The sequence below is a fragment of the Podarcis melisellensis genome, assembly GCF_964234715.1.
Source record: "Podarcis melisellensis genome assembly, chromosome: 6".
Lineage (NCBI taxonomy): Eukaryota > Metazoa > Chordata > Lepidosauria > Squamata > Lacertidae > Podarcis > Podarcis melisellensis.
The window spans coordinates 29293534-29305760 of record NC_138538.1 but is presented as its reverse complement, the minus strand read 5'-3'; the positions used below and the strand labels follow the sequence as shown (position 1 = coordinate 29305760).

The 12227-nt window shown below is 40.9% G+C and overlaps 1 protein-coding gene and 1 long non-coding RNA gene across 10 annotated transcripts in view; one reads left to right on the top strand and one right to left on the bottom strand.

The window, feature by feature from the left end:
- The window catches only part of LOC309373274, a 104315-nt gene that overhangs the window by 72119 nt on the left and 19969 nt on the right, over positions 1-12227 (bottom strand). The window lies entirely within an intron of this gene.
- The window catches only part of TOX2 (TOX high mobility group box family member 2), a 251651-nt gene that overhangs the window by 234071 nt on the left and 5353 nt on the right, over positions 1-12227 (top strand). For 8 of the 9 annotated variants that reach the window (XM_081916974.1, XM_081916973.1, XM_081916970.1 and 5 more), the window contains 3 exons: positions 2354-2434; positions 7096-7503; positions 9714-9844. In XM_081916974.1, coding sequence (XP_081773100.1) covers positions 2354-2434; positions 7096-7503; positions 9714-9844 — 620 coding nt within the window. Of the gene's footprint in view, positions 1-2353; positions 2435-7095; positions 7504-9713; positions 9912-12227 lie in introns of those variants that run through there. The other variant, XM_081916968.1, reaches the window with a different exon arrangement.

Sequence of the window (12227 nt, the reverse complement as noted above, 5' to 3'; positions counted from 1 at the left end):
TATCCCCTTTTGTGTGAAACTGAACAGCCCTGAGACCTCCGGGTATAGAGCGGTGTATAAATTCAATAAATAAATAAACCAGAAGCTGTGGGAGATCAGATCATGTCAGTTTCACTACTCCTTCAACATTTGGGGCATGAGCAAAAGGCTTCAATTTAGGACAGTGGCGTTCAGGATTCATTCCTCTGCTCTTACTGTCTTTCCCTGTTATGTTTGAACAGTCATAAGATTAGCTACACTAGAAGAGGGAATGTTCTCCAGAAGCAACTGCACATGGAACCCAAGGAAATGCATGATTGATCTGATTAATAGATTCCTCACTATCATTTCATTTACCTGTTTGTCCTGGATTTAAGAGTTTGCTGCATATGAACTTCAATTCAATTTAAGATTATGAAGATCAAATGTTTGTTAAGCTGCTACTTCTCACATTTTACCTTGAGAAACAGGATCATTATCTACAAAAAACCTGCAACTTCTCCCTGGAGCTAAATCTGTCTGAGTGTAACTAAAGTAAAATTTTAAAAGTAGGAAATTTATTCACTGACAAACCTGATATCCTCTTGGGAGTCTTCTGAAGAAATTGGGGTGGGTTTTTGAAGCTCAAATTGGCTTCACTTGTTAACCACAAAGCAGTTTTTTTCCTTATTAAGAAGTTTGGAAACCTTCATTTCAGCTACATATAAATGGCCTAAATCTAGTTTTTATCTCATGTAATTTTTATGCAAATGAAAACATCCCAATTGCTGAGATGCTCTAATAAGATGAGGACAGCTGGAGGAGTTTTTTAAAAAAATAAAAAGTCTGGTTTCCCAGAATGAATATTAACATTGGGTTGCTGCCCAATGTTAATAGTCAAGTTTTCGTTGGACTCCTCTCTTGGTAGTTATGCTGTATACAGCATTTGACATCACAAGTATTATCACAAGGATTAGGCAGCTACATTTGTCCAAAACGAAGCGATTTGGATCCAGGCTTAGTCACACTTAGAGTAGACCCATTGAAATAAATGTGACATAATTTAGTCCTATTTATTTAAGCAGATCTGACTTAAGTGTAGGCAGTAAGTTGAGCTCATGTTTCATTCACATTGTAAGCTCTTAACTCGCCTGGTCCTTATTAGTTATGAGCGTAAACAGAAATTCATACCAGTTCTAGTTACAGAAATGGTAATGATTCATAACATTATGGTTTGTCATACTTTACAAAGTTAAGTTTACTTCTTCACTTCTCTAGGAACTCCTCTAGAAGCCCCCTGGTTGATTTCAGGGCAAATGAAGTGGATTCATATCACTGCCAACATGAAACAGTATAGCTCATTTCTGTGATGGCTTTACTCCTCTATTTGAAAAAGAAACATTCAAAAAGTTCACACTCAGAGATTTCTAGCTTGTCAGCCTCCAAGCCTATAAATCCAAGTCTTGGATGGGGTGGGCGTTCTATCTGTCAATCGAGTGCCATCATGACATATGAAACATAAGGCTATGTATTTTAAGGAATCTATCTTATCACCATAGATTTTCTTACCTCGAAAACACCAGAAGGACAAGTACTACATGTATGGTTGCTACACAGAGAATCCTGTCCCTTAAAATGTTGTATACTGCCCCAGGATGACTCACATGATAAAGCAAATCACAAATAAAACACTATGTAAAAACCAACTAAGCAGTAAAACAATACAGAAAGGAATAAAGAAATTCTAGCATCAACAACAATAAACTCATCTAATGTAAACTATAGCAAAGAGCATTTTTACCTTCCTACAGAAGGCAGGGAGATTGTAGGTCAACTGGATTTCCTGGAGTTTTGTTGGATAGGGTCGTCCAGAACCCAGGTGCCACCATCAAGAAGGCCCTGCCCCACTTACCCACCCACCTGTTGCGGATTGGATACAGGGAAGGACGTCTCGTGATGACTGCAGCATGCAGTTAGACTTATAGGAGATGGTTCTTTCAGTAACCATTTCAGACCGTAATTTTTTTTACACTTTGAATAAGACCCAGAATCTTGACCACTTCAAACAACTAGTTAAGCTATCTCATGCACTGCGGAAGCATACAGATGAAATACAAGACAGCACAATCTATAATAGACCAGGTACCATTTATTGATTCCAGGTTCTTTTTAATTGTTTAGATATGGTGGTTTTGATTTAGGCCTGCATACTGTCTTTGGAAATTGAAGACCAATTGCACTTTCACATCAGTCATACATGAAGTCTCCTATTGTAACAAACCAAAGCAGGTCACAGTCCCCTTCAGGAAAATGCAAGGAGTAAGTCACAGCACAGTCAGAAAAGTACCATCCTATTCTGTTTGTTTAATTAATATTCTTTTCTTGGGCTTTTCAGGCATATAAAAGGAAAACCGAAGCAGCAAAGAAGGAGTATCTAAAAGCTCTGGCAGCCTACCGGGCCAGCTTGGTTTCCAAGGTAACCAGACTATGTTTCATACGTGAATCGCTATGGATGTGGCAATGATAAATTAGTTGCAACTCGTGGAAGTCTCTGGGGAGGAGCAAGTTTATAAGAAATGCACTGTAACCGTGCTATCAAAACTGATTTCAGTGTTAACTACCTTCTGCAAGAGCAAAGCGAAATACTTTGTGGCATGGCTCAAGGATACATTGCAGGGATGCCAGTCTCCCCCTCTTACAAAACAACAAAAAAACCCCACCTGGTTTACTATAGTATATTGCAATGTTTAGAGGCAGGACTTCTGGGATTGCTCCCTGCTGTCACCAGAGTCATAACTTTGATTTGAAGGTCTGGGTTAATACTTGTTTACCCACATAATCAAAGACAGATTGGATCATCTGCAGAGCGATCCCAAACCCCTTAAAGCAAGACAAAACATAACTTTCATTAGATGGTTTTGTCCACAGTCAAACCATACTGGAGGTTTCGTGTTCTTCGCAAAGCTGTCAGCTCTTTGTAAGCACCATTATGGCATGGAAGAGCCAAGGCCAGGTTTCGTGAACTTTGCATGCAGCTGATATGTGCTGGATATACATATTTACCCCTTCAAGACTGATTTGCAGCAGCAGAGGATCTGCCCTGGTGATTAGGGCCCAGAGAATTCTGCATTAAATGAAATAATAATAATAATAATAATAATAATAATAATAATAATAATATCAAAATCCCATCACCATCATTATATATATTGCATTACCTTGTAGTATGTTGGTGTTTTTGTTAGATTCAGGAGTGGTAGTAGCAGGTGATTCAAAGGGAGAGACAGCTTCAGCTGGGGTGTACCAGAAGGTAAACAAAAGAAACCAAGAGGTTATAGAAGAAGCGACTACAGCCCACTTGCTCTCTGTTCCACAAGGAAGAATTTAGAAGATTTTTAGGTACATTAACTGCAGCTTGCTTTGTCTTCCAAACCCAACAAACTGTGGTTAATCCTAAACTTCAACCAACCAAGTTTAGGAAGCTGATTTGGACAGCATGCTAAACTGTAATTAATTGCAATCAAAAGCATACTATCTCCTCCTTGTGGCCATGCTAGGGTGATGGAGGGAGTGCGTGAGCCCAATGCTCACTACAAGTCTTTTTATAGCTTAGTCCAGAGCTTTCCAAACTCTTCATGTTGGTGACACATTTTTTAGATATGAATCTTTTAGTACGGCACAGTAATTCAATTTTACTAGCAAACCAGAGCATAAACTAGCCCCTTTCCAGTCGTAGGAGGAGTGGTGGGAGCATTTGTGCGACACACCTACACACTGCAACCAACACACTAATGTGTCGCAACACACAGTTCGAAAAGCTCTGGCTTAGTCTTTGCATGACATCCAAATGCCTCTGCTTGCCTACTGTTAAAAAGAGAATGGTGCACTAGGTTGACTTTCATTAGATCCAGGGCATAGCAGTGGGAAATATATGTTGAATAGTTGTTTTGTTAAAATAGGTTGGGCAGGATCCTACATCTAAGGAAACAAAGATGAGGAAGGGATCAATCAATGTACAGCTGTGATTGACATCTTTGATCAAACATATTTGTACATGGTTGTCAGTTCATTTGTGCACTTACGGTCATGATAGTAAAATTGTTCATGTGATCATTAAGGTCATTTAAAGCTGGCAAGCCTGGACCTCCATGTTGCCTCAAACCCAGAAAGAATTTCCAAGCGATACTGGCCCCTCCTTCCCAACATATGCTTCATATTATTCTGTACTACCTGCAGATTGTGAATTCTCAGTATCTGATATACTGAGTGGAGGACTTCATTTTTCAAATTTCATAGGATTAGAAGTTAGGAATGCCTTCTATCCCAAAACATGGGCTTGGCAGAGAGAGCAAGATGCTGCCTCTGAAGAGCCCATGGAACATTTGCTGCTGTTCAAAGGAATAGGATCTGGATGTGAGGAAGAAAAGTGTGGGGCTAGGTCTGCTACTGTAGAGAGGGAAGGAAACTAGGCACTAGCTTTTGATGAATGACAAAGCAAAGCAAAAGTAGCTGGAATTTTATATAAATTTATTTAGAAGAAGAAGACACTATTAAATGGAGTGTCAAAGGAAAGAGTTGAGTGAAATTGGGGAGTAGGCCTTGAAGGGTTAAGATTGGCAGGTTTACTCTGTAAATATTTTTGTATTTCTGAATATATCCAGTAGGTGGCTGTTGCCGTGTATACAGTGTGGCTCATTTGCTTTGCGGTTGTTTTTCTTGTCCATAGTAATGGAAGCATTTCTGTGCTGAAGTAGTATTCTGCACCAGAGCCAACAACTATCGCTACCTGATGTCACATAGATGCATTATAGCAAGATGAGAAAGAGCATCTGATGGAGTAATAACTCGTAATGGTGTGGCTGATCAGGTGGCAATGGGAATAGGAAAATAAGAATTATTATCTGCTAGAACAAAGGAGACACTGAGATATAATAATGATTTTTTTTAAAAAAAAAATCTGCTGGTAATCCATAGATATTCCTTCAGTGGCCACTGTCACCGTGTTGTATGAATAACAGATATATTGGGACAAAGGACTTTTTTCAGCCTCATGGCCAAGCCTCCAGGAGCTGCATGTCAGCAATGGAAGGGTCCAGAATGAAAGTGGGTGTCAGCAAAAGTGAGCAGAGCCAGAACTTTTCATTCCACCCCTCATTCATGCACTACACACATCTCATAGAATCCCGAGGGTCATCTGGTCTTCCAATGCAGGAATCTCAACTAAAGCATCCATGACAAATGGTCATCCAATCTCTGCCTAAAAACAGAGATGGTTTCTATGTGTGGCCACTGATTTACTTCCATACCCTCCACTCCACCTGCAGAAGAGGACACAAATTTGCCTATGACACAGAGCAAATCCTTGCATGTGGGTCAGAAAGCCCCCTGGCCCCAGAAAACCCTGTTGGCACTCCTGACTGAAGCTGTGAGGGAGAGAACTGGGTGGGTAGCCAACCTACTTCAGCAAGAACATAGGAAGCCACCTTGCACTGAGTCAGGCCATTGGCCCATCTAGCTCAGAACTGCCTGCACTGACTGGCAGCAGCTCTCCAGGGTTTCAGACAGGAGTCTCTTTCAACCAGGTATTGAACCTGAGACCTTCTGTCTGCAAAGCATGTGTCCTACCGCTGAGCCGCCACTCTTCCCCTATGCGGTAGGCACACTGCTTCAGAACCACGGAGAGCTCCCAGCATCAGTAGTATACAAGCGGCCAAGCCAAGGCTGCCATTTTAAAGTGAGTTAAAATTGTGCGGAATTACATTTACTTTTTCCCTTTGAAAAAAAATTTAAATAATTTTAATTTCAGTATAATTAAAATAGGGGTAAACATGTACTTCATGCTGTGGAGTGAGCACTGAGGAACGTTGCCTGGGGAGTTAACAGAGCCATGCTTGAAGGTTAAGAGCTGTGGCAAAAAGGTCAAAAAGGAAATAATCCGAGTCCCTTTCATTGGTTTAAGTGTTTAAAAAGATTCATAACTGCGCTGAATGTATTTAAGGTTGGATATTTTGATATTGGTATTCTGCTCATGCTGCATATAATTCATTGGTGCAGTATCTCGCCGCATTTAGCAAAGCAGCAATAATAACTGTTGTGGGCTTTTTTAAAAAAGAGTTTTAAAAGGTGACTTTCATATTTAAATAAATCTGGAATGAGGACTTTGAGAGAGAGAGCAAAAAAACCCCTCACCATCACCCAATTATCTTTGCTGGCAAATGCCTTAAAATCTTGTCTATTGCTTTAGATAGATAAATAAGTAATTTTTTAATGTTAGAAAATCCCTGTACAGAGTGGAGCAGGTGGCATAGAAGATAGCAAACACCAACAATCCTTCAGTTTGGGACTGGGGCACCTTCATTAGTTACTTAGATGCTGAGGCCACCAGAATTAGAAATTGCTATATTCCCCTCTATTTTATTCCATCTCCATCACAGCCCAGATACCTCCCCCCTGCCCTGTATTTTTCAACTCTGAAGCCACTGTAGTTCAGTAGAAAATTTTTTGGTGGTTTTTTAAATAGTTTTGACCTCATTTCATCTCTCCAATGCATCATGAACTTACTGGGTAGCCACTGAGATGCTGCTGCCCATTTTGCAACTAATCAGTCAGTAGCACCATGGTGATTGTTGTGAATTTGAAAAAGGCAATAATTGTAAAACAAGTGACAAGTGCAGCATAATTTAATAAGCAGCCTTAGATTTGTCCATCCTGGGCTCTATTGGCTACTCTGACTGGCAGTTGCTTTAGGGGGTCCCGGGAATCCTTTAAGTAGAGTGGCTAAGGATTGGTCCTGGGATCTTCTGCATGCATAACATGTGCTCTACCACTGAGCTATATTGCCTTCTCTCCACTGCTCCTTGCCATATTGATTTCCATTGTGATATTTATTTATTTTGGCCAACTGTCATTGAACTTCAAGCACAGGAAACATGTGTTAAATCATGCATTTTACAACTCGTTCTTAGGTTTCCTTTCTTTGTATCATCTGATAGGAGGGGCAAAGTTTAAAAGGGGAGGAGAACTGTGCCTTTGAGTTATTCAGATGTCGAAGTTGCATGTACTTAATTTCAGTGACTTGTCCTTCATTTGCAATCTGTTCTATGTGTTTGTGTGGTTCCTCCTCCCACCGTTTTGCAGAGCTCAGCTGACCAAGGGGAGACAAAAAGTGCCCAAACCAACCAACCTTCAAAAATGATCCCACCGAAACAGCCCTTGTATACGATGCCACCACAGGCCTCATCACCCTATCCTGGCTTGGGCTCCTTCTTGTCCCCAGCAGACCTGCAGAGCTACCGTGGACACCCTCACCCCGGCCTCTCCAGGACCCTCAATTCCAAACCCATGTTGCCCAGCATCAGTGCCTCGCCACCCCCTTCTTTCCAGATCAGCCCCCCTCTCCATCAGCAGCTGTCTTTGCACCACCCACAGAGCTCCATCCTCAACCAGTCCCTCAGCATGCAGCAGGTCCCACAGCAACCCATCTTGTCTCCTTCCATGGCACTACAGGTACAGCCCCCAATGAACTCTTCACCACCAGGCCAGCAGGTGAGTGGCTTGAGCCCTAAATTACCATTCTTAACCATCAATTCTGCACATCTGGGTTTTGCGAACTTGTGGCTGAACTAGACACACTCCTCAAAAGATCCATGATCGGGGTGTCCCTTGGTTATTTGTTTTGCTAATCAGCAGCCCCCACTGGGCTGCGTTGAAGACTGGGAAAATGGTGCTTCGGAAGAGCGTGCCCTACTTCACCCTTACAGTTAACGATTTATCACAAATCTGCTGATCTTACCTTCTTTGTTCATCCCTGTTAACACTCTGGAAAAGCAAACCACGGTCCCTGGCAAGAATTGCGGTTTCGTTTTGCTCAAGCAAACTATGGTCAGCAAGCCCTAGAATAAACCTTGGTTGCATGATCTCTGATTTGGACATGACGCTAAGCCAAAGGGCATGGTTTGTTTCTCCCATGGGAGGAGCAAAGCGAGATAACACACATTCATGATGAACCATTAACCATTAATGTGTGAACAAGACCACTGTTTCAGCCTTTCCTTCCTCCTATGGCTTTCCCCCCATGTGAATGCTACCCTTCCTCCAACTGCTGTTAGCTCCAAAACGGGTAAAAGACAGGAATAGCATCTTTTGCTGTCTTTTCCGCTTGTTTAGCTAGTAGCAATTTTTGGTGAGTGTGGGCTGATTTACGCTGGGGGAAAGGCATGGGAGGAAAGGCTTAAACATCTCCCAGAGCATAATTTCCCTGATCTTCAAAGGGGCTACCCATCAGGAACCTCCTGAATCACATCAAGCTGGCACACCCAAGACTACTTTTTCAAATGGCGCATAAAGGCCATTAACTGTCATTACTTTCTGGGTTGGAATAATTTGAATCCTATAATAAAATGCACCACCTTGTTGTGGGAGGTTTCTATATACTGCCCCAAAATGGAGCAATATATTAGCCAGGCACACCAAAGCACCGGTGGCAAAAGCTCAACATCGCTGCTGCTGTGCTAACTAATGGAGATTTCAGCAGTCAGGAGTTCTTATATTGAAAAGCATTTCAAAGTTATGCCCCTCATTTTCAAGTGTGTGGATTTGTTCATCAAGACGGATCCTGTGAATTTATCATTTAGAGTTCAAAGGTGAATCTGCAGTGCAGTTTCCCCACAGGTTATGTGTTCAGGACATCTGTCCTATAGGTAATTGGATACATGGACTTATATGAGCAGAACCTTCCATGTTCCTGAACTCTCAGAGTTGGTATTTTCCTTGGATTCTGAGCTGCCTTGTATTTGCACCTGGTTGGTGTCAATGGGGGGTGGAGAGAAATAGCTTTCTTGAAAGTCTTCCCTCTGAAATGTCACATCATGGTTATCCATATTCTGAATATTATAATAGCATAATACTCCTAGCTTTCTTTTGGGAATTGAGAGTGAGAAGTGATCTGTAAATATGAACATTTTTGCCATGGTTTATCACTGTGGTAGTTTGCAACGTAGTAATTTAGATCAAAATCTTCAAACCAGCTTCAAAATAATTATAGTGAAGTAGAACTAACACTAATTAAAGTCAGTTGAAGAGCTCTAAAGTAGGTGAACTTGGAAATGGAGTATTTTGCATCACTGGTCCAAAAAAAGCTTAATTTTTATAAACCTTGTTGCTTGAATTCCTTGTTCAGATCTCATCTTTTCCTAGTTAATAGATGCTGTTCATTTGATTATGATTAAACCATACACCAGCATCTGCAACAGCATCTCTCATTAGACTGTCTCTCAAGCTTTTTTGGAGTCAAAAAGGTGTCATCAGATGAAACAACAGTGCTTGTAAAGATTTTCCTCACCACATTACTTTAACTTCAACTACTTTAATGCCTTAGAGCAGCAAGAGACGCATTTCTTTTGGGGAAAGTGTTTATGATTGCAAAGAAACAAAACAAAAACATAGATGCAAGCAAAAGCATCTATGTGTCATTGTGCATAATATGGGCAATAAATGTGGAAGGAATTTTTCTCAGAACATGACCTTGTAAAACAAAGAAGAGAAAGAAAGCAGCTGATTTCTTTAGAGAATAAACATCCTGTTGTATCTTTTCACTTTGGTCTTGATTTAAATGAAGTTCTTGAACATATTGCTATCCATACATTAAAGCACTTTGCTCAGCTGGGATTCTGTTTGGAAATTATAGGTAAAGCCAGACTGTTTTGCCCAGATCCTGCTTTATAACATTTTCTTTTCCGCTGTTCTTCCACGTTTAGGACTTCTCTCATATTTCATCTGAGTTTCAGAACAGTGTTGGGCCGCGATCACCTGCTGCATCAAACCCCCCAGGAAATACCGAGTGGGACAATGAATACCCCAGCAGAGAGTGCGGAATTAACCACTGCAGGCCAGTAGACAAAATAAGAAATTTCAGCATGTTTAGAGGGCTGTCTAAATGATGGAAGTAATCAAAGCACCATGTTTCAAAAACATTCATACTTGTTTTGCGCATGAGTGTTTTTATTCAATGCCTTTCCAAGGAATAATGCTATATTGTCTTCAGAACAATTGTGTTTTCAGACTAAAGTGGCCCAGTGTTAACTTGACAAAAACTCGACTTTTTTCTTTACCTGTCCTTTCTTTTATGAGTTTGTACTCATGAACGTGTACCAAGAAAATGGTCAGAATGTGGATATATGATGTGATACTTAAACCGATTATGTTGGATTGAATAATTAAGGCATGATGATTGAGCATGTCTGCACCCAGAGGTTTTTGCTTTTGCATTTCCTCATAGCCCTCTATAACTTCCGCTAGCTGAAAGTAGTAATACATCTGTATCTTTTCACTTACCAAATGGCACGTGTGCATGCTGGTTTTCAATGCTTTCAGTTCACTCTTTAGAATTACAAGAAAACTCTTACTAGAAAGTAGGAGGTACTTTCCCAAGCGTTTTGAATCAAATGAATTTCTCAGATCTTCTGTGCATCAGCTGTGCCTAGTCTTCTATTTGCCTGCCTTCCAAATGTTCATAGTTTCTAGAATTAATATCAGAACTGGTCATTTGCTATTGCTGCAACCTTCCATTCTTTCCCATTATTTTCTCCTCCATCTAAATCAGGTGAGGAAGCTGTGGCCCTCTAGAAGTTGTTCTACTCCAACTCCCATCAGCCCTAGCATGCTGGGCCAGTGACAATGGATTGTGGGAGTTGTAGTCCTACAATAGCGGGAGGCGGGTCCACAGGCTCGGCATCCCTTCTTTAAGTAATGCACATGAACCAATGCATTGCAACCCTAGGCTTTTTTTTAAAGCAATCAATTGCACATGATTGCATCAACAATGCATTCAGTATACAAGCAAGAATCCCCATACAAAGTGTCACCATCCTGCTGGTGCTCATCTAGTTCTGAGCATATGCAGTGTGAATTTTAGCTGAGCTAAATGTTGGGTCCATTGCTTCCCACCCACAAGACACCTGAGTCAGAATAGGAAGCATTGCTTACAGCATGATATCATGTGAATACTCCTCTACATGAAAAAAAAAAGTTCCTTGCATAATGAATACTAGCATGGCATGGAGAAAGCCAATTAGGAACCATTCTTCTTGATACCTGTTTCCTATGTACAGAGCATTTTTTGGTGTGTGAAGAATAATTCAATTCCGTCCACTAAAGCGGTGTAGCTAAAATCCATGTTTATCATCTCATCTTTGATTTGTAAGAATAAGGATCTTATCACAGATTTTCATCTATTTTCATATATTGCTGTGTGGGTAGAAATGCACAGAAGGGGAAGCTTAGCCTTTCCCCCCTTCAGCCATGTGTCCATTGCAAACATAAACCAGTTTGACTGGCACATGTCATCTGCTTCCAATAAAGAATCTCATAAAGGATCCTAAGAACCACAGTTCTCTGTGGCAGTTTGGTCTTATAATCTCTCAGTACCTTTGTGAGGGGAAGCCCCACAATTCCCAGGGTTCCCTGGGAGGTGCCATGATAGTTCAGTTGCAATGTGGATGAAGCACTGGGCTTTGTTTTGTTTAAGACAGGAATATGTTATTGAAACTTCAAGCTTTATCTATGGTATCACTCCATCCAGAAATACAGCATTCATCTCTACTCTCTGTGGTCATCAGTGGAGTTTCTGCATAGAGAGCATCTCCCATCCTTTCTGTAGCACAAGTGAATATTGTACTGGTCCCTTAGGATTACTTCTGTCTGTTTTGAAGCTGCTTTGCTGCAGGGATTTCCCGCCCAGTGTCCTCTTTGTGAACGTAAACCCCACCTCCCCACCCTGCCACCAGGGGAAGCCTGAAAAGTTTTTCTTGTTGTCCTTTGCGACAACTTGTCTCCAGTACCATGGCAAAACAGTTCTGTACACATAAGGCCTAAAGTGTTACGACTTGGCTGTGTAAATTTTGATAGTGCTTAAATATTGGCATTTAGAGGAGGAACTGAGCACCCTGTTTTCAAATGTTTACTGTTTAAATTTTTTTTTTAGGTAAATACACTTTTTTTAAAAAAAGTGGCCAACGTTTTAAATTATAGCCAGGGATTGCAGGTGCTTAGCTAGAGGCAAACAGCTACAGCCTTTTCCCAGTGGCAAACTATTTTTATTTGTTTTTTTTACATATGTAAGATCCCAAGTTAAAAGGTCTCATTTTGCCTTACTGAGAAAGGCTCTTGCTGAAGACACGCCACACTATGTACATTTAATGCACATTTAAAATGCATGACTTCCCCCAAAGGATGCTGGAAATTGTAGTTCCTAGGATTCTTTGAGGGAGAAA